Source organism: Phaethon aethereus (assembly GCF_964289735.1).
Source record: "Phaethon aethereus genome assembly, chromosome: 15".
NCBI classification, from domain to species: Eukaryota; Metazoa; Chordata; class Aves; order Phaethontiformes; family Phaethontidae; genus Phaethon; species Phaethon aethereus.
This window is the reverse complement of record NC_138591.1, coordinates 16,257,434-16,278,383: the sequence shown is the minus strand read 5'-3', so window position 1 is coordinate 16,278,383 and position 20,950 is coordinate 16,257,434. Positions and strand designations below refer to the sequence as shown.

At 53.2% G+C, this 20,950-nt stretch overlaps 4 protein-coding genes across 8 annotated transcripts in view; 1 reads left to right on the top strand and 3 right to left on the bottom strand.

The window, feature by feature from the left end:
- Nucleotides 1-1,423: 1,423 nt before the first annotated feature.
- LOC309410192 (hemoglobin subunit alpha-A) lies at nt 1,424-2,198 on the bottom strand. The gene is made up of 3 exons (XM_082006538.1): nt 2,081-2,198; nt 1,740-1,944; nt 1,424-1,650 (listed from the first exon to the last, which is right to left on the bottom strand). Exons 1-3 carry the CDS (start codon nt 2,173-2,175, stop codon nt 1,522-1,524), a joined length of 429 nt encoding a protein of 142 aa, XP_081862664.1. The 5' UTR covers nt 2,176-2,198; the 3' UTR covers nt 1,424-1,521.
- A 2,460-nt stretch (nt 2,199-4,658) lies between these two features.
- On the bottom strand, nt 4,659-5,380 carry LOC309410142 (hemoglobin subunit alpha-2). The gene is made up of 3 exons (XM_082006481.1): nt 5,263-5,380; nt 4,939-5,143; nt 4,659-4,834 (listed from the first exon to the last, which is right to left on the bottom strand). Exons 1-3 carry the CDS (start codon nt 5,352-5,354, stop codon nt 4,706-4,708), a joined length of 426 nt encoding a protein of 141 aa, XP_081862607.1. The 5' UTR covers nt 5,355-5,380; the 3' UTR covers nt 4,659-4,705.
- Nucleotides 5,381-7,524: 2,144 nt separating this feature from the next.
- On the bottom strand, nt 7,525-9,601 carry LOC309410530 (hemoglobin subunit pi; the record flags this gene model as incomplete). Its single annotated transcript, XM_082006944.1, has 3 exons — nt 7,525-7,653; nt 8,225-8,429; nt 9,507-9,601. 3 exons carry the CDS (start codon nt 9,599-9,601, stop codon nt 7,525-7,527), a joined length of 429 nt encoding a protein of 142 aa, XP_081863070.1.
- A 5,141-nt stretch (nt 9,602-14,742) lies between these two features.
- NPRL3 (NPR3 like, GATOR1 complex subunit) overlaps nt 14,743-20,950 on the top strand; it is a gene marked incomplete at its 5' end in the record, with an annotated part of 45,286 nt that continues 39,078 nt past the window's right edge. For 4 of the 5 annotated variants that reach the window (XM_082006831.1, XM_082006830.1, XM_082006829.1 and 1 more), the window contains 2 exons: nt 14,743-14,860; nt 16,290-16,359. In XM_082006831.1, coding sequence (XP_081862957.1) covers nt 14,743-14,860; nt 16,290-16,359 — 188 coding nt within the window. Of the gene's footprint in view, nt 14,933-16,289; nt 16,360-20,950 lie in introns of all 5 variants that reach the window. The other variant, XM_082006827.1, reaches the window with a different exon arrangement.

The window sequence follows — 20,950 nt, the reverse complement described above, 5'->3', positions numbered from 1 at the left end:
CCCTGTGTGCCCTGACCACCCCACCATGCCCCTGCGCCCCGCCAAGCCCCCCAGGGAGCAGAGGCTGGCTGTGGCGCAGCGCTGCACCCGCAGCTACGTCTGGGTGATGTCAGCTGGAAGGGCACAACCTGCTCCCCCACCCTCCTCCGTGCAAAGGTAGATCGGGTTGGTCAGTGATGCCCTGACCAGCTTTGTCCTCCCCTCCTCACCCTGCCCAGGTGTGGTGGGCACACGGGGTCATGGTGCCTGTGGTGCTTTGCAGGAGAAACCCTGGGGGCTGGAGGGCCCCCCCGTCTCTCCAGAGTCGGTCGGGGTCTCTCCGGCTGCCACTGAGGCTGCGGGGCTGGGGCAAGCACCCCTCCTTGCAAGTGCCAGGGAGCGAAGGGGCATCCTCGGCTTGGCTCCGTGCTCCGGCGCTGCCGCAGCAGCCGCCCCGGTGCTTTCTCAGACCTTCCTGCGGCACCGAGCGGCTCCCAGCCCTGGCAGGGGCAGCGCAGCCTTGCTCAGCACCGGGCAGGTTGCAGCCCCCTGGGACTATCTGCTGCCCCGTCTCCCACCACACCCACAGCTGGAGAAGAGCCCACCCTCTTCTTTATCAGCCGCTCACAGCCCCCCGTGCCACAGCCACCCCACTGCGGGCTGCGATAAGGGCCGGGGGCTGCATGGACACCAGCACTTCACTGCCAGTGCTTGTTTTCCTGCCCTGACACCCCCGACCCCACTGTGGTTCAGGGCCCAGAGAGCAGGACCTGGGGCTGAGCCCCACTTGCTCAGTCCCCCATGGCTACTGCCTCCTGCAGCCTGCTAGCCACCCCAGGCCCCTCCAAAGTGACACCCCAGCAATGCAGCGTTAGGCGGAAGCAGAAAGTCCTACGCCGCTACGCGTCCCTGCGTGCCGGAGCTGCACAGAAAGATGCCCTTGCGCTTGGAGGCCCTCAGGGTGTCCTTGGGGTGCCACCATGCAGAGGGTCAGAGGCACCGGGAGCCCCTGTACCCCACTGCCTCCCACCAGCGCTTCCAGGAGGAGACGATCTCTGACAATTTGGCCCAAACAGAGGGAAGGGGTGCACGAGGCTGGTGGGGCAAGAGGGGCTCCCGGCGTGGTGCTCTGGTGGGAAGACCAGGATAGGCTGGGGCTGCAGGGAGCTCCCAGGAACCAGACTCTGTCCAACTCTCTGTGAGTCTTTCCCCTCCACCGGTGCCTGGAAACGCTCTGCTTGCTCCCCAAGCCCCGGGGCTGGCGGAGCAGTGTCTGTTTGCTGGGCACCACCCCTCAAACGCTGCCTCCTCTCAGAGACGGCAAAACCAGAGCCCATTTCCTCCACGTGCCCACCTGGCAGGGGAGGACCCCCGGTCCAGACCCTCAGAGCAGATCCCTCCCGCTCCCTCCCTGCGGGCGGCAACCAGAGCAGGACGCCAGGGCTGGAGCACAAATGCAACAGATTTTATTTCAGATCATTTGGCTGCTCGCTGTCGGAGGGCTGGCGGTGGGTTGGGTCCAGCTTTAGCCATGGTGCCGCCTTAACGGTACTTGGCAGTCAGCACGTTGCCCACGGCGCACAGGAACTTGTCCAGGGAAGCGTGGACCTCCGGGGTCAGGAGAGAAGGGTGGTGGATGGCCACCACAACCAGGAAGCATTGGCCCAGCAGCTGAAAGGCAAAAGGAGATGGTGAGCAAAGGGGTGGCCGGAGGGGTGCAGGAGGGGAGCCGGGCTGGTGACCCCTTCCCAGACGCTCACTTTGAAGTTGACAGGGTCCACGCGGAGTTTCTGGGCGTGGAGGTCGCTGAGCTTGGAGAGGGCACCTGCGATGTCATCAATGTGGTTGACGGCCTCAACCAGGGCACCCGCCACCTTCTTGCCATGCGCCTTGATCTGAGCGGAGCCGTGTTGCAGGTCGAAGTGGGGGAAGTAGGTCTTGGTCTGGGGGTAGGTGACGAACATCCTGGGGGACAGAGAGGGTCGGGGGCGGATGAGACAGGGACAGGGTCTCTTAGGACAGGGACAGTTGTGGATGGGGGCAGACGGGAGGGAGCTGGGGACAGACAGGAGAGGGGACACGGACAGGGGTGGACACGTACCTCTCCAGGGTCTCGGCGCCGTACTCCTCGGCATGGCCGCCGATTTTGGAGAAGATGCCCTTCACGTTGGTCTTGTCGTTGCCGGACAGCACCATGGTGTCACCCTCGCCTTGGCAGCCCCCAGCACGGGTGCCCCCACCACCCGCCGCCGCCCTTATATGCGGTGCCGGGGCACGGCCCGGGGCACGGCCCGCCCCCCGGCCCGCCCCGCGCCCGGCCCCGGCCCCGCGCCCGGCCCCGGCGGCTCTGGACCCGGGCCAGGCGGGGCCGCCGCCCGCCTGCCCCCCGCCAGCGCCGCGCCCCGCTCCTCCCCGCAGCACCGGCACCGGGCCCGGCTGGGGGGGTCTCTGCCCCCCGGCACCAGCTGGGCTTTGGGTCAGGATTAGGGTTAGGGCGCAGGCTGGGTGGTCCGTCCCCTCAGCCACAGACTGACTGCGGGGTTAGGCTCGGGTTTAGGCTTAGGCTTAGGTTTAGGGTCTGCAGTGCACAGGCAGAGGAGTCCGTGCGTGTCCCCTCCCGGCACAGGCGGGGCTCGGGGCTGGGAGCGGGGTACCGGCCGCCGCGCCCCCGGCGCAGGCAGCCCTGGCTGTCTTCCGGCAGGGTGGCGGGGACAGCGGCGGGGCTTGTGCCTTCAGCGGCGGGGGGCTGCGCCCCACAGGCTGAGCCTGCCCAGCGGCCCCGACACCCACAGGCGGCCCCACGGGCGCCTGCACGTACAGACTGACCCACCCAACACAGCCCCTGTGCGCGCGCGCACACACACACACACACACACACACACACGCTGCCACCCAACACAGCCCCTGCGTGCACACTGTCCCTGGCAGGCACGTGCTGCCCCTATACACACTCTGCCACCCAGCGTGGCCCCTATACACGCAGCCCCTCGTCCACGCCGCCCCGCTGCACCGGCTGCTCTCATTCCATCAGTGCACCCCAAACCAGCGTACCCCAAACCAGCGTACCCCAAAGTGCGTGCCCTCCTCACCCCCTGCTCCCCAGTCGCATCCCTTTGCATACAGAGCCCGGAGCTCCCCTGCCCCAGCGCTCGCTGCTACGCGTGTGCTGGGCTGGCCCCGGTGCTGGGGGGGGACCGGGTGACCCTGACTCCTGGGAAGGGGGGACGCTCGGCAGCGCCACGGGGAGCAGCACTGGGCACTGATGCGAACACCGGCCTGCAGCAGCAGGGGCTCGCAGCCGGGCAAGGAAGGCACGCAGGGCCGCAGCCACCCATGGCGACCCCCATGTACCCCGAATGATGAAGGTGAGGAACCAAGAAGGGCAAGGCAGATGAGGATGGTGAGGAAGATGAGGAGGGTGAGGGGGCCTGTGGTGCTTCCAGTAGGTTCGAGTGCTGGCGCAGGCAGGCAGGGGATAGTTCACACCCGTGTTTCCTCCACAGCAGACGGTTCTTATCGTTTGTGTTTGGGGGAGATTAGCTCGAGCTGGCACCATTTCAGAGCGGGGAAGGAGGGGAGGACGGGGGGGCTGATCTTCTGGGAAGCGGAGCCCGGGGGAACAGCGGCGGGGCGGTGTGTCTGCTGCCTGCATCAGAGGGGCAAAGGCAGAAGAGCCCTTCAAACTGGTGGCACAGGACTAAGTGGGTGTAAATGCACATGAAGGCACTGGGATGTAGACTGGGATGTGTCTGAGGATGGAGGGAAAGCGCTGTGGGTTCCTGGGCGCCCTTGCAGGAGCAGGGGCTGGCATAGCCCAGGGACTCCCAGCCCTGTGTTTCTGTGCAGGCAGAGTCCCTGCCTGCCCAGCGCCCGGCTGCTGCCTGCACTTGGCCGCCGCAGGCGCCGCTCTCCTGATGCACCTTCTCCCACCCCTCACAAACACTCATCTCCTCCCTCTGGTGTCGCAGCGCAGAGCAAACCCAAGGCTAGTTTAGTATCTTCTAACCCATCACTTGTGATCTAAAGACAATGATTTTTTTTTTTAATTCAGGGTCCAAACCCCTGAAACCGGTGGCCCTGTGCTGGAGTGCAGCTCTGCCCGCCTCGCTCCCGCCCTGCGCAGGTGCCAGGGGAGGTGTGGGGCACTTCCCTGGCGGTCGCTCAGGATTTGTGGCTCAGGGGCTTGAGCCCAAGAACAGTATTTGTGCTTAATGGTCTGTGGTGGATTTTTTTCACTCCATGAACTTGTCTGATTGCCTTTGGAGCTCATGCAGGCACTTAGCTGCCACAGCTAAAATCCTGGACAATCGTCGTGATAGATGGAGCCAGGAGGGATTAATCCTAGCTCCTCCCCGCCCCGAGAATCCTTCAAGGGGATGCAAGAACCACATTTGGCTTGGCGCATCCTTCCCCCCCGCTCCCCAGAAGGATGCAGGCATGGTGCAGCGACAAGGCTGAGCTCCATCCCCTGGGTCCTGCTACCGGCATTGGCCGCATCCCAAGCTGGGGGGGTGGAAGCGGGCCGGGCTCTCGGCGGGGCACCCAGGGAGCCCATGGCCAGTGCTGCCCGCCTGTCCCATGGCCGACCTCACCGGCAGCTCCCTCCCTCCCTCCGACGGGAGCACTGCGACGCCCCAGCCCACCCCGGCCCCTGGCCCCGGCACAGACGGACACGGTGCTGCAGCAAAGGTGTCTTTATTGATGGTACCCGGGCACGGGCGGCGGCTCATCTGTACTTCTCGGCCAGAACGGCGGCCACGGCCGACAGGAACTTGTCGAAGGCGGCGTGCACCTCGGGGGTGTACTCGCTGCCCAGGTGCGCGGCCAGCACCACCTGGAAGCACTGCGACAGCAGCTGCAAGGCAAAACAGGGCTCAGCACCGCTGCTACATCCCCTGTCCCCCCGCCCCGGTCCCCGTCCCACGCTCCCCGTCCCCCGTCCCCTTGTCCCCCGCCTGCCTTGAAGTTGACGGGGTCGACACGCAGGTTGTAGGCGTGCAGGTTGCTGAGCTCGGACAGGGCCTGGCTGAGGTTGTCCAGGCTCTTGACGGCGTTGCCCAAGGCGCCCACCACCTTCTTGCCGTGGCCGCGGATCTGGTCGGAGCCATGTTGCAGGTCGAAGTGGGGGAAGTAGGTCTTGGTCTGGGGGTAGGTGATGAACATCCTGCCGGAGAAGGGTGGTCAGTGCTGCTGACCCCCAGCCGGATGCCCTACACCGGCCCCCCATGGGGCTCCCACCCGCTCACCCCCCTCAGCCGTGGGGTCCCCGAGCCCAGCCCGCACCTCTCCAGGGCCTCGGCTCCGAAGTCCTCCTGGTGGCCGAGCACCTTCTCCCAGATCTGCTGGATCAGCTTCTTGTCGTCGGCGGTCAGCATGGTGGCGGCTGGCGGCAGTGGGCAGGTCTCGGTGGCAGCGGCGCCTGTGGGGACGCCCTCTTATAGCGGCCGGCACCTCCACCCCGGCCTTATCTTATCGGCGCCGCGGGGCGGGGGGGCCGCGGCCACGCCGGGCCCAGGGAGCGGCTGCGGCGCTGCCTCGGGGGGCCCCGGCTGCCCCGGGGGGCCAGCCCCGGGGAGGCCCCAGGGGGCACGGCTGCCCTGCTCTGCCCCACTGCACCAGCCCCACAGCAGGCTGGGGGCCGGGGGCAGCGCCCAGCCCGGCTGCCCCATGGCCAGCAGCAGCCACGGGCACATCCCGTGGGTACCGCGGCCTCGGCCTCGCCAGCTGGCGCGTCCTCAAGCCTCCTGCTGGGATCCACCGTTCCCGCCCGGATGGGCCAGGGTCCTCCCTGGCTCTGCGGGTGTCAGGGTGGGTCCCACACATGTCCCGGTCCCCGCACATCCTCCAGCCTCCCACGCATCCACCCCCTCTCGGCCCAAAGAGCCCATGGACCTCTGAGCAGGAGCCGGGGACCAGCCTCCCCAGGTCACACTGCGGGTCTGCCACGGCAAGCACCATCTCTCCAGCAGCCAGGAGAAACCTGGGCAGGGAAGAACCTCCTTTTTGGGTGCACAGTCTTCCCAAAGCCCGTCCCGTGATGTTTGTCAGGCCTGGGCTGCTTCGCTGCTTCTTCTCACCCCAGCGTGTGCTCCTGCCTCTCTCAAACTGGGACATTCCGCAGGGCGTATGGTGGTTGGTGATGGTCACATCCTTCGCTTGGCTCTGTACCAAGTCTTTGGTGCAAATTTGGGATTAGGGACACACCAGATGCTGACCTACCATCTAAGTCGTGGATTTGAAAGTTCGGGTTACCTGAGACTCACAAATACAGAACGTTTTAAAAACTGCGGTGGTTCACTGTGTGACACGTTTAGAGCAACCAACCAAAGAGGTATTTCATACCACAGAACACCATGCTCAGCAATAAAAGGGAAAACAGCGGGGGTTAGGGAGTTTTAGAGGGTTAATCGTCTTTTTTTTCAGGAACTGGCTGGGTATTGGTTTACCCACGGGAGGTGGTGATTGCCTTTGCATCACCTGTTTTGTTTTGTTTTCCTCCCTCTTCCACTTATTCCTCACTTGTTAAACAATTATTTCCGTTTGTTTGTTTGTTTGATCTTGACCCCCGAGTTTTCTTGCTTTTATTCTTCCTTTCCTCCTCCCTTCATCCCGTTGAGGGTTGGGGGTGGGTGAGCGATTGTGTAGAGCTTAGCTGCCCATCGGGGCTAACCCACAACAGGTACGTGTGGAGGATCCCTGCGCTCCCCCCAGGGTGACCATCAGTTCTGCAGTCTTCCCTGTCGCTGCTTTCCAGAGAAACCCTGGGGAACTGTGGTCCTGCGGATGCCATCAACGCTGATCTCCAGCAGCCACTAGTATTCCCAAATTTCAAATGCATGTAAAGTTCCCCGTATGAAAATAAGAGATGTCAAGCTGAGGGGATGGTCCCTTTACCAAACCTGTCTAGCAGGTGCGATAGCCCAAGGTGCTCATGAAGCACATCAGATACCTTGTCCATACCTCATGGAGAGGAGCATGAGAAGACAATGCCCAGCATCACTCTGGGCACATCACAACATACGGCAATGCAGGTTTTGTTCACAAACAGGCTGTGATGTGTTTTGGACAGGCCAAACAAAAAGCCTGAGTCCAATTCAGTGTCCTAGCAGGGTAAGAGACTGTTCTCTGGTCAGCCTGGAAACAGTCTTTGGTGGACATGCCTTTGGTGAGCAGTAGCAGTCACAGGGCTCTGGCCTGTTCTGGGCTTCTGCTCAACGTTATGTTATTCCCACTGAATTTACACAGCTTAGTGCCTGAATTAGCATGTGGATTAGTACATGAATTTACACAGCTTAGTATTTTCCCCTTCATATTGTATAGACGTTTCAGAACACCCTTGCCTGAAGAGTAAGGTGTAGGTGGAACACATGGAGATGAAAGCACAGAGACCATAGCTCACATTTGAATTATTTATTGGGTTTTGCAGATGACTGAGCCCCTGCACAGCGGATTTGAGAGGACTGCGTAGGAAGGGCTGAATACCCCAGAGCCTGGCAGCTGGGGTGCTGCCATGGATGTGCGTCCCTCACCCTCTGTGGAGGCCAATTATCTGTACTTCTCAGTCAGAACAGAGGAAACACTGGACAGGAACTTGTCCCACGCAGCATGAACTTCTGGAGTGAAGTCAGTGGGGTAGCGGGCAGCCACGGAGCACAGGATACAGTGGGAAAGCAGCTGTAAGGGAAAACAGGATGAAATGCATCGCAGTCAGTAACAGATGTCAGTCTAGGGGTCTGCAACAGACCTCGGTCCCAACGTGCTCCGGGATGACAACTACATGTCCCACCCACGTAGCACTGCTGCCTGATGCTGTGTTTGAAGAAGCAGAGTTGCCTTTGGTATAGGGCAAGCGGCACTGCTCGATACCGCTCCCTCTTCGCAAATGTCCCCTCCGTCCTCCCCAAAGGGAAATGCAACAAATGGAAATGTTTAGAATTTACTTTGTTCAAGACAGGTAATATAACTTGACTTGTGAGGGAGGTTCATAAATCACAGCAAAGGCAGCAGAGACTCCAGTCTTGTCTAACAAATGGTAGGAGTGCCCCACATAGTTCTTTGCTTGAGCTAGACCAGATCTTTCAGTAAGAGATCCAATCGCAGGCTAAAAAACAGGTGGGGAACAAGCAGCAACATGAATTGACAGGGCTGTGCAGTGCAGTCAGGGATGAAGCCGTTAGCCAAAATGATCTGTGGTCACTAATTCTGCGGTGGCAGTTTTCATCCCTGAAACTCTGTGCTCACTCACCTTGAAGTTCACTGGGTCTACCCTGAGGATGTAAGCATGCAGCTCACTGAGTTTGGCCAAAGCGCCTCTGATGTCATCAATGTGCTTCACAGCTTCCCCGATGGCATTCATGACCTTGGAGCCATGACCACGAAGCTGAACTGAGCCTTGGCTGAGATCAAAGTGAGGGAAGTAGGTTTTCGTCTGGGGGTAGCTGGAGAACAGCCTGGAGGAGAACATGAGAATGAGATTCAGCAGTGGAAGTGACATGCATGAGATGCTAAAACCTCAGAGCAAGTGCAGTGTAAACCTGCCAGTTACAGAAGTGCACTCTTTCAGCGGTTGTAACAGAGCTTTGGGATCTTGAAGCTTGCCACAAGAAGGCCTTTCTGCTCTTAAACCTCTTCTGCAGTATGTGCAGATTAGACAGTGGGCTAATCTGTACGTACTAGAGAAGAATGAAATGTTAAAAATAATTTTAAGCTTAATGTATTTTTTGGGTTTGGGGGGTATTTAACAAAAAAAAAAGCCCCAAATTGTCACTACATTTCCTATATTACATTGTAAGCCAGTCTGCAGGGCCTTCAAACTAATACAAGCTGAACGAACCAGAATTGATAGGAGTGGTGCTCAGAGTCCTGGAAGGAGTATCGCAATACTTTATACTGAGCTGTAAATAACGTCTAAATAGCTTTGAATAACATAATAATTTCTGAATAATTTCCAGACTATTATCCCTTCTGTGCCAGCTTGCTTGATTTGTGTGAACTTTGGATGCCTGTGCAGGGGGTCCAGTTGTCTTGTTTCCTAACAGTTTGTCACTTATCAACTGGAACAATCAAACAGGAGTATCCAGTGAATTTAGTGGACAACTATTCTCTTAATGCCTAGAAATTGCGAGAGAAATTGCATCACTTATACAGACAGGGCATCACTTGTACAATAAACCACTTCAAGTTTGTTTCCTAACAGCAATAACCCTATTTCAGGACTGAGTATGAATGACTTTGAATTCCTCACCAGGGCTCCTGGCTACGAATTCTTATGAACTGCTATAATGGGAAATAAACCGTTAGAATTGCTTAGAAAATTACGTTTTGCTCTAAGATTTTGAAGCCATCTATTATCATTTAGTAGCACAGATATAATTCCAGAAAACTGCATACCAAACAACATAGAGGACATCCGTCAGCTCTCACCAGTCCCAGCGTGCTCTCGCTCAGGCAAGTTCTACACGGGGTGCATCCTAAGAGCAGAGCCAGAGGAGGCTTCCTCCTCCATGGAAGGGTTCTGGGAGACTTACCTTTCCAGTGATTCTGCCCCAATGGCATCGGCTTGGGTAGCCACCTTTGACCAGATGGCGACCACGGCGGCCTTCTCGGCTTGAGTCAGCGTCATTGTGCAGGCGGGTGCAGGCTCAGGCTCCTTGCGGTGAACGCTCAGAGCAGGTTTGGACTCATCGCACTGGCGGCCCTGCTTATAAAGAGCAAGGGGAGAGCGGACCTTGGCGCCCATCAACGCTCATTGGTCACTCCAGAGGTCCACCCATGGAGGTGGGAGACCCTTATCTCCCCGTGGAACAACGCCTATTCCGGTGAGGGTCAGCGCACTGGCCTCCTTGCTTGCTGGCATTATCAGCTTCTTGCTTCTTAACGTAATGGCCGTGTGGCCCAAAGAAACTGTCTGGACGCTGATACATGAACAGAGAGATAATGGTGGAAAATTCCATCAACGGAGCGTTAGGACACGTCTTTGAGCTGAGGAGCATATGGACGTCGAGCATCCTAAGGAGCTTGGAGAAAAGTCTGCATTTTCTGCCTTGCTTCACAAATGCAAACACAAGACTGGGCCTTTCTGTGCCGTATCATACACTTCCAGTATATGAGGCTGCCACGTGGCCCAATATGTCGTATAAAACGATCCCTAAGCAGTGCTAGGGACAGGCTGGGATATGTGCAATATAGTTCAGAGGGGGAGGGAGACACTCATTTTGAGGGAATCGGTGGAGATTTTGCCATTTGCACTGCCAGGACTTCACTTTGCCAGCCTCTTGCGAAGAACTGGGGACGCACTCAGCAATGGATATTGCTTGTAACAGCACCAGCAGTAACGATTCCGATGGATACAGGGAGAGGGAGCTTATGAAACTGAGTAGGGTCCTAGAAAAAAGCACATGCGTGTGAGAAAGGCCAGTCAGACTTTTTTTTCATTACTAAATGCCTCATACTGCACATCTTTGATTTCTAGCTGTGTGATCTTACTGTTAATTATCCCTTGTGCTATAAAATGGCCCTCAGCACCGCAGTTGGTGCTGGCATCCACTCTCTGCTACCTGCTGGACACGTACGGGAAAGCCTGGTCCCAACGATAGATGGATTGTAGCTTCAGGGCACGGACACACTTGGGGGGTGAAGGACCAAACGAGCAAAGGGAAGACCAGCACAAGTCTGTAATCACAGATAAGTGGGCAAAGTGTCAAAGAAATACCCTACTGGAGATGGTCGCTGCTGAACCTCGGGGAATGAATATCCTGCCAGCACATGAAGCAGAGGTAAATCTCTCCGCCACCCTGATAAACTACAGCAGTCGTACACACCACTGAGCGCTGGCAGCCATGCACAGAAAGCTGGCTGGTACAGTCAGAGAGGACGGATAGTGTTCTCTGCCCAAATAGCCTTGCAGGCTTGTGCTGAGAAGGTTGATATGTATAAGTCGGATTCCTCGGCAAGACGTGTCAGTGTTTCACAGCAATGCTACAGAGGATGCTCCCCAGACATGGTTGTCCTGCTAAGAGGAAAGCCCAACTAGGGATCTAATGATACTTGGGTCATGCGTGCATTGGAGTATGTCCAGCGAACGGTTATCTGTACCAAAGTAGCAATGCCAGTGAAATCACACCACCCAGCCCCCTAAACATCACACAGGAGCATGCACCAGGCTTGGAGCCGCTCTTGGAGGCAGGGGAACCTGACTGCCGGGAGGTGTAGGGCTCGGGGTGGGAGCTAGGCTCTCACGTGTGCTTACAGCAGGGGTTTCCTCTGTGCCTTCACATGGGGACAGGTCTCTCCTCTCTGGATAGACTCTACAGCCTGGGGGAGTTGATACCTTCACTACAAACAGACCCCACCCTCCTGGGGCTGTGGCTCTGCTACTGCGTCCTGGGGTCAGGTGGGAATGAACCAGTGGTGCTAGAGAAGGGGTAGGGATGGGGTCAGACAGCTGCTGCTGCATCCTCTGGTGTCCCCAGTGTCCTGGTGGCTGCAGTGGCACTCACAGAAGGGCTCTGACCCACTCCTTGTGCTTTGCACTGGGCACTGAATTTAAGCCTCTCTGCGTGCAATCTGTCTGATGAAGCAGGTGAAACCTTGGCTGAGTGGGCATGATGGTGTTGGGTTGACGGTTGGACATGATGATCTCAGAGGTCTCTTCTAACCTTAATGATTCTGTGATTCTATGATTGGGCTTTCCCAAAGGGCAGGCACAAAGCACTTGATGCTTCTTGGTCTGCAAGCCTGGCTGGCTTCAGTGATCTTGTATTATCATCCCCACTGTGGAGGCCAATACCTTATTCTGGGATTTCGTTAAGACCATGTTCAGTACCGCAGCTCCCTCCTCAGCCCTCCTGCCTGCTGGCTGGGTCGCTGGGTAGTTCGCTTCTCTCCATACCTCACTTTAAGAGGGGTTACAAGAGGGGGTTCACTTGGGGCCCAGTGAAGAGAATCGCTGTGTAATAAGGAATATTATCAGAGTGTTCTTTCTATATCCTCCCTTTGATAAATGCCATACATGTCCACTGAAAACCCGGAGCTAACTCTGTCTGGCCACACAGATACAGTGCAGAACAGCCTCCCATTAAAAGCGCATCTGGTGGCAGGGGCAGCAGTCCTTCAGCCAGGGCACAGGAAGAGGCGATACTCAGTTTATACAGCTTAAATGGATGGAGGTATCAAGGGAGGCTGTATTAATCATCCCTTGCTACAGGCATTTTAAAAAACTTGCAGCTTTCCCCTAGAAAAATCACTTTGAAAATAAATGTTGTTGTTAAATACACATTTATAATAATGTTTTTGTCTCTTCCCCAAAGTGCTGCCTCTGACATCACCCGCTGCATGGCTGTGCTCCAGGCTCTCCTCAGTGAGAGTGCTTTTAATCAGAGGTCACTCAATCAACACACGAGGGAAGCGACTGTGACCCAGATATACCCAGGGATAAGGCATCACGGCTCCTTCCTATTTTGCTGAGCACTGTTTAACCTGAACATTGATTCCCCGTGACTGTAGGATTAACGTTTGTGTAGACATGAGGATCAGAGTGATGCCTACACAGGAGGGTTCATCATCGGTGAAATCTTTATGGAATTTGAATCCATTTCCTGAGGGTTACTCTTGCACCATCACAAAAGCCAGAGCAACCAAAAGATGACAGTGGTTTGCTAGAAGGAGATCATCACTTGCCCAGGATCAGGGCTGCACTGGGCACGGCTGCAGGAACTCCTCAGGAATGTGCCTGGTGGGAGAAGCGTGATCCTCAGCCACGTGCCACAACGTGACATGGAGAGCGGCTGTCTCTGTCCTCTCATGGACCTCTCAGCCAAGTTCCTCCATCCCTGTGCTTCAGCTGCCCTTGGGGTAATGAGATGTAGTGAGATGTGGAGGTCCTGGCCTGAGCAACGCAAAGAGCTGGACAACATGATGGCTGGTGTTCCCCTGGTCACAGGACCGATACTGAAGCTATGTCTGCTGTGAAAGCCCACGAGACCTGCCTTCCTCTCTTGCTGCTGCTTCTTATAGTTATGATTCACGGACCCATAGCAGAATGTCCATCCTTGGGCATATGATGAATCTTTGTCATGAACCTGTGAAATGTCACCAAAGGTGACAACAAAGGTGATTTTTAGTGTTAACTTAGGTCTTTCTTAATCCTGTTCCAAAAGCAGGCTGCCAGAGTTCCTCATTTTAAAAGGCAGAAGCGAGCAACAGGCTTGTTTGCTCGTTATAAAAGCAGGACTATAATTTCCATTGGCCCTGACTGTAAATCCAGTGACCGGCTGAACGGCACCACTGTAAGATCAGGGATAACTTTCCCCACAGGTCTGTATTCTCCATGGGGACCACCTCCCCCTCAAAGGGAATTCCTGTGGCTAAGGTGGCACTCATGTCTGCTCTAATTCTGAAAAATTTTGGGCATATTAAGTTCTGGAAATCTTAAAAGTGGAATCTAAGTCCTGGCTTTATTCTTTAATTTCCTACCAGCTTGCAACACTTTGCTTTAACTAAACTACAGCCTCCAAGAGCCAGAAATGGCTAATATGTCTGTAATTCATTATTTAAGAAAGTACAATTATGCTTTGAAGCAGACACACTGGGAAATTTTAACGTAGCTGCCCAGCTCTGGCGCAAGAGGAATGCTCTGCCGTGATAATACGGCCGCTCTTTAATCACCCTCAAACAACTCTCTCCCCTCAGCGACACCTTCTCTCGCCTCCATGGTTATCGAGGGCCTCGGGGAGAATGGCCCTGCCGATTACAGCCCGCGCGGCGTGTGCTCATCTCCCTCTTCACCCACCCGTCTCTGCCGGGGGGGAACTGCAGAGCGAAATCCAGAGTGGGGCTATCTCGGAGCCCGCGAGTATCTTAAATAACGCAATCAAATACAGAGGGATTTGCACGCAAAACCCAGGACATCCTCTAACATAGTTGCTGATAATTTCTGATCTCGGTTAAACACAAAGTAAGACGAAGGCACCGAGACAGGTGCCAGGGGAAGTAACGTTACCCCCACTGATCTAGAGGCAGGAGTAAGCCCACAGGAACCAGAGGGCAAGTGGTATCGGTGCCCTAAAGCACCCCGAGATCGCGCAGCGAACGCGAGGAACGAGATCACGCGCACCTTCCCACCGGCAGCCAAGGCGTCCGACTGGCACAGCCCGCTCCTGCGGGCACCCCGCAATGGCTGACCCGTGGGGGAGCCACGAGCCCTCGCTGGCGACGCTGTCGTTTGCCACCAGCTTTTGGTAGCGTTCTGGAGTCGTCGATGACTGAACCGGCTGAAACGGCCCAAAGAGGCCAATGAAAAGAAATGGCAACCGGCGGCCTAGGCCTCCGGCAGCCCCTGCACGAGGGCTCCGGGGCCGGTCAGCTGGGGTGTGGGGGCTGAACTGGAAGTGTTGGGGGCACTGGGCTGAGCTGGAAGGTGCTGGATGCGAGCACGTGAAGCACCGGAATAAACTGCGGGTGCACGGAATGGGGAGTGGTGTCCATGGGAATGGGAAGTACTGGTCTGCACTGGGGACATCGGGCTGGACCGGGGGACGGGGCTGTGGGGGTGCGAGGCGCCGGGGGCCGGCTGGGCTCTGCCCGCAGCGGGGAGGCCCCGAGCCGCCGGCCCCGCTCCGGCTCCGGCCGCGACGGCGGCGGCAGCTCCGCCCCGCCGGCAGCCGTGAGGCGCGGGCCGGGCCCGGGCAGCGGGCGGAAGCGGAAGCCGGGGCCGGCGCGCGGCTTTCCTGCGGGCCGGGCCGGGCCGTGCCGTGCCGGGCCGGCATGGGCGAGAGCACCAGCCCCATCAGCGTTATCCTGGTGAGCTCGGGCAGCCGCGGCAACAAACTGCTCTTCCGCTTCCCCTTCCAGCGCGGCGCCGAGCACCCCGCCGCACAGGCCAGTAAGTGCGCGACGCCGCGGGGTCCGGCCCGGCCCGGCCCGGCCCGGCCCGGCCCGGGGACTGCGGCTGCCCCGCGCCCGCAGGAGCCTCCGCCGGGGGCCTGCTGCCGCCCGTGGGGGCCTGGCAACCCCCATAGCCCCTGTGGGGGCCTGGTATCCCCCACACCCTCCTCGCACCCTCCCCCCCTGCTTCATAGCCTCCGTGGGGGCCTGGCACCCCTCCAACCCTCACACACCTCACACCCCCGGTGCCCTGGCACCCCTCACACACGCCCCTCGCACCCCACGTTAACTGACCCTCGTTATTGCCAGGTGTTGTTATCGACCCGGTGCCCTGTGGCTGTCCCTGGATCAGCTGAAGCGATGGGGGTTTTAAGAGCTGTAGGGGACGGAGGAGGCAGGGCGGGAGGTGAAGGCACCGCTCTGGGAGAGGGGATTTGGAAGACAGTAAGTGAACTTTAACTGGTAAAGGGTAGGAATTATGTGACTTCAGCACCTTGTGTTGAGTATTGGGGTGGAGGAGGTTTCATCTCTTACGGAAAATAGGAACACGGGGTCGTTGAGGTGTGAGCTGGCCGCTGCGGAGCCAGTGTTGGTTGTACCTCTTCCTCCAACGTTCCCGATTCGGGACAGTGTCTGGGGCCGCACTCGGCCCTGCCCGCAGCCAGGGACTCCGCGGGGCTGGAGGCAGGATGGCTGCGCCCACGGCGCTGCGGGCAGGGCCAGGGTCCCACCTGGCCCGTCAGGCGCATGAGTGTCTTGGTCCATGGCCTAAAGGTGCTGCAGAGCCATGGGGCTGTTTGACTTGGGTCGCTTGCTAACTGCCGTATATCGCGAGAGGTTTGACACCCCTCTTTAGGCTGTGAGTCACTTTTTACCGAGAGAGAATTGTCTTCAAACCCCTTTTTGTTTTTATAGGTAAGATCCAAAAACATGGCAGTGTTTTGGCTAGCTGTTTCCCTCCTCCCCCGTCCTGCTTTTTGTTGGTAAAGGGTTTTGATACCTGTGACCGCAGGAGGGGTGTCTGAAGCATTATCATTGTCCTGAAACCTGAGCAATAATGAGGGAAATGCATTGGTCAGAATTTTATTTTCTGCTCTCTCTCGAAATGCAAACTGTTACTTGGCACTTGAGAGAAAAGTTTTTTCTGTGAATGTTTTGCTTTCTGCTCTTTATGCCCTGAAGATGAAAACCCCTTTTGCCTATTTTTTGGATGTGTTTTTGAAAGTAAAAACAAGAGACTTCTACCTAAAAAGGAGGGGCCTCTCTGCTTTTAGTATTACTTTTTTTAGAGCTCTGTTACAGATGATTTTAAAAAGGGCACAGACAAGTATTCTCCTAATGCACAAGTAGTCTCTTAATGCACTTATTTTAATGAACGCTTTAAGGAGATTTTTCCTTGAAAAAGCTGTCTTTATTCTTTGTTTCAGATAAACCAAGGAGTCGATACGCTGTGAATAGCTCTGGTGACACCACAGAAGATCAAGATGGGGATTCCAGGTAGGAGAAAACATTTCTCCTTGCCTAAGAGTTTGAAACAGAGAAGAGATAGCCTCTTGCTCTCTTGCCTGGTAGTTTAGTAAGCAAATCCTCTTGGGCTGTATAGAAGACAACTTGCAAAGAAATGCTTTAATGCCAAGTTATGAGCAAATTAGTGCTTAGTAATGAGGAATTTCTCATGAGGGAATGGTACTGAATCTTATTTTCTGGGCAAGGTACAGGTCAGGTATTTTGTGCTCATCAGAAAGGCAGTATTACTTTTTCAAAGCTAGGAGTATTAATACTTTGGCAAAATTCCACTTTTCTTTACCTGTCTACCTCTGGATATATTATTCAGTTGCCTCAAATTCTTCCCTAGCTTATGTAATTGTTGTATGGAATTGCAGTGCACTAATGAATAACTAATTTTGTTTCTCCAGATACAGCTCCCCTTGTGTCTGTGGAGTGAAATAGGAGCTCAAAGGGAAACTGAGACTTAGCCTTTCAGTTACAGGAAATCAGGGGGTAACAAACGCACTGAAAATAGACTGTGTTGTTCATCATGGATGTACATATGAATAGACCCTCTAATTAGTTTTTGTAGAAAATCTGAAATCTGCCGCATGGTTCTCGATTTATCACTATCAGATATGAGACAAATCTGGGAAAGAAAAAGGATTTTTTGTCTTTGGCCCATAGTTCAGTTGCGGATCTTTTTTGTGTTATGTGTTTTAATCTCCAGTATTAATAGAATGGGATAGTTGCTGCTCTTCTGTCACATAAAAGTAAAAAAGAAGTACTCACCACTTGCCCCCAGAAAAGAAATTTAGATCCCAACCTCGCAAAATGTAAGCTTGTTCTTAACTTTATGGCAGAACGGTTCAGCGGAAATTACAATCACCCATGACAGTAAACTTCATCAATTCATATGTTTTTCCAGGACTGGGTTCTTATGAAAACACATTTTGCTTGAGGTATTTATATCTCTTGCCTCTTCTGGCATCTTTGAAACCTTCAAATGCAGCCTTCTGTCACGTCTGCCATGCGTGCATTATGGTACAGTGGGAGCAAGCCGTGGTTTTGTAAGTTTGGTAATGGCCTTTCGGACTGTGCTATGGACGGCAGCTAGTATGCACGTTAGGAAGGCTCACACATTTGCTCGTTATCTCAGGGATTTTGTTGGTTGCTGTTCAAAACCCTGGCTCTAGTATTTCCCTAGATAGATTAAGGCAGCGCTGGAACGGTACCAGCTTCTGTCTGATACTGATTCTCGTGGCCCCTGCCATTTTGGCAGGTTGAACGAAGCACTTAATGCCGAGCTGCGTTCGCTGGATACTGTATGTGGTGCTGGATTAGGGTGATGCAGTATGTGGCTACTATAGTGATGTAGGAAAAGCTTTTATCATTTCAATTTATGGTCAGATGAGAAAACTGCTAGTATTTTCCTGAAACTGGTTTTAAGTAGATTGAATGTGCTGGCATGTAACCTACATTAAACAGAGATTTAGATTATTTCATTGTAGTGGTGTCCAGAACTCTGGGCTTGAAAGCTAATCTCCTGCTCAGGTATTTGTTATTAAGCTTTTAGTGTTTAAAAGAATTGATGATCTCTCAACTGAGCTCACTAAGCGCAAAGCATCACAGTTCTGAAGTGCTGAATGAAAGAATATTAAGACAGAAATCCCCCTCTGCTGTGATGGTCTTCAGAAAAAAGTAGTTCTCACTTGGACGGTTTTGTATATAGCAATATATACAAATTCATGCTGCAGCGTCTGCACTAAGGTCAGTGTTTACAAGCCTTATATCTACTTAGATGAAATTGAGGTGTCGGCCAACTCAGGTCTGTTAACAGAAAGTCCCTTAATATTGTCTCCTGCGGATCTGTCGGTAGCTGCCGTGCAGATGAAAGGGAGCGAGGAGTGTTTATGTTGCTCTGAAAGTGTTGGTTCTGCTAGAGGCCAGATAATCGAGGTCCAGCACACTTGCCTGCGCTGCTTACATGGCTGGGCATCTGCATTCAGAAATTCAAAGTCTCTTTCAAAATTGCATTTCTTTCAAGTTTGTTTACTGAAAAGCTTTTTCTCCGATACCAGTGTAACCAGTGTTGTAAGTCTACTGCATCCTATACAACTGATGTAGCAGCTAAATGTATCCTCTTCAGTGATAGCAGCTAGTAGAAGAAATTGCTGATGCTCTTTATATACTGAGTACTGTTAATTTATACTAGACAAGAGGAGGTTTGTTGGCAGAGTTAATATCTTTCACGGGACTTACCGATAGAGGTGGAAAAAGTATGCAAGTTTTAGGTACACAGGCACTTTTTCCAGCACAAAACAAAAAGTGATCTTCAAAACTGTGTACAACAGCTTGCTTAGACTTTTCATTTGTATCAGACCTTTTTTGGAGTAACAGAAGTTGGTGCCTTGGAGTAGCAGAGATTCTAAGGGGAGAGTGGAGGCAGAAAGGTGCAGATGTCTTGGAGAGAACAAGATGCATATGACTTATAAACTAAGAAATGAAGGAGTTTGTCATATGCTGTAAAACCAGTATTGTCGTTGAGCCCATGGGGTTTTTTTCCTCACCAGTGTTATGAATTTTTGCTCCTGGGCTCCTGTTTGGAATGTGTTTTGTATGTTTCTGTTGAAGATCAGGCTGGAGAGACCAGGAATGGAACGACTGGTTTTGTGAAAGCTGTTCCCCCAGTGGCAGCTCTGTCCCTGTAAGTTCGTTCTTCCGCAGTGCAGAGGTTCTCTTACTGAAACCCTCAGTTCAGTAGTCCATGGAGAGATTTCATCAGCATCAAGTCCAGTCCGTTTTCTGGTGGTAGTGATTTTCTGATTGCAGTTGTCCCTGATGAAAGTAATTTATTAAGTGGTTTCGTATTATTTCTGGAAGGCTTCTTCAAGGAAGAGTTGGCAAAAAGATTCCTTTAAATCACCGCACATCAGTAGCATCTGTGGATGTTTTTGGTGGCACAAACTGAGGCTTTGGAGTGGGCAAACAGCTAGGTTGAGTTAATGGTGTAGGGCAAGTTTGATAATGTTGAAGGGTTGGGTCTTTCCCATGTTTTCATGTTCAGTAGCAAAGGTTATGTCGGATTTATCTTGTTGCTGCAGTAGTTCTTATGAGGGTTGGATTCATCCTTTTTTATACTGGATGGCTATCTTTAATTTACTAGCAATCTATCACCAATTGTATCCTAGATAAGGTTCAGTATTGCTTTTTTCCGAAGCTATTGGATCCCAGGTCGATTACTTTTTGAGCTGACCTTTCCTGGAGCAGTTGAGGTGTATGTATTTCTTTATGGCCTCAGAAAGGACAAAATTAGATCAGTTTAGGTGCCTTAACTCTCCATTTCCATATAGCATATTTGTATGCATAATTGGATTTCTTTTAAAAAGAATTTTTAAATTTCCTGGTCATTGTTATGCTTTTTGGTTTTTGTAGATGGTTGCAGCCTATTCATGACAATTCTACCGCTAGGTTGCTGGTGTGTATTTGCTTGTATTCTACTCAATGGAGCTGTGTGTTTGGGTCTTCAGAATATACATTTTTCTTCCTTTTAAAAGCAAGTCAAGCAGCAAAAGTGGTTGAGATGTGTTGATGGTGGCCACGTAACAAAACGGTATTCAGAAGAATCTGTCACTGTCAAAAAAAATTGCCTGTCAAGTATCTCTCTTTGTTGACTTCTTCTCAGCCTTTCATCATTTGCTCTCTTCCAAAACATCCTTCAGTTTTTGAGTGCTTTACTAGTAAAACATACCACTCACAGCTTATGGAGATGCCTGCTGGTCTCTGTTTTTCTTTTTATTTTTTTCCTCTGAAAAAATATGAGGCAATTACCCTTTTGAAGCCAGAAGAGGATGCTTTGTTGAAGTGGTTTGAAATGTTTTTTGGAGTTTTTCTGAAGGCGGTACAGTCAGCAAGCAAAAATTCTAATGAAGATGCATGTATAGTAACATATGTTACACCAGACTGCATTTTTTAGTAGCATAACTGTCTAACTGAAGGGGGTTTAGCAAGTTTGACAGCATTGATGTCATTAATTGGCCAAACGCTTCTGTTACAAAAAAAGTCAAGTTACTGACAAACGAGGCCTTGAATGTCTCTTTCTAACAAACAGTAGTTCTCCTGTGATAAGGTTTCTGTATCCTCTGTCCCTCTTTCACTGGACTCCAGTGTTCTTCCTTGTATTTGTTCTGAAAGGCTTCCTTTCTGTAAGCCCATGCTTTTCCATTCATCTGTTCATCCCTTTAAACACCCTTCCTGTAATATCACCCTCTTTGTGTAGTTTGTCATTTGGGATTGCTCTAGGTTCCCTTTTCAACATGACCAGTCGAAATCTGCTGTCTTTTGGACTAATAATTGTTGGAGGTTTTTGTTTTGTCTCTCCTTTCTAACATGGATAGTATAAAGCTTTTATCAGATTAATTTTTCAGGATATTTAGGAAATTTGTTTCAGGAAACAAGTCCTTTTATTCCTTGTTATTTGGAAAAAAAAGCGCAGTTGACTGTTAAAATGAAAATAGGCGTTTGTTTCTCTGATATAGGAGTACAGCTGTTAAAAGAGCCTTGTTCTTTACACCTGTTGTAAAGAAGGTTTTCAGGTTCT

Coding starts and splice junctions, on each gene's coding strand:
- LOC309410192 (XM_082006538.1), bottom strand. CDS start 2,175: ATGGTGCTGTCCGGCAACGACAAGACCAACGTGAAGGGCATCTTCTCC. Junction 1,945..2,080: donor GGCGCCGAGACCCTGGAGAG/GTACGTGTCCAC, acceptor TCTGTCCCCCAG/GATGTTCGTCACCTACCCCC. Junction 1,651..1,739: donor TGGACCCTGTCAACTTCAAA/GTGAGCGTCTGG, acceptor TTTGCCTTTCAG/CTGCTGGGCCAATGCTTCCT.
- LOC309410142 (XM_082006481.1), bottom strand. CDS start 5,354: ATGCTGACCGCCGACGACAAGAAGCTGATCCAGCAGATCTGGGAGAAG. Junction 5,144..5,262: donor GGAGCCGAGGCCCTGGAGAG/GTGCGGGCTGGG, acceptor CTTCTCCGGCAG/GATGTTCATCACCTACCCCC. Junction 4,835..4,938: donor TCGACCCCGTCAACTTCAAG/GCAGGCGGGGGA, acceptor TTTGCCTTGCAG/CTGCTGTCGCAGTGCTTCCA.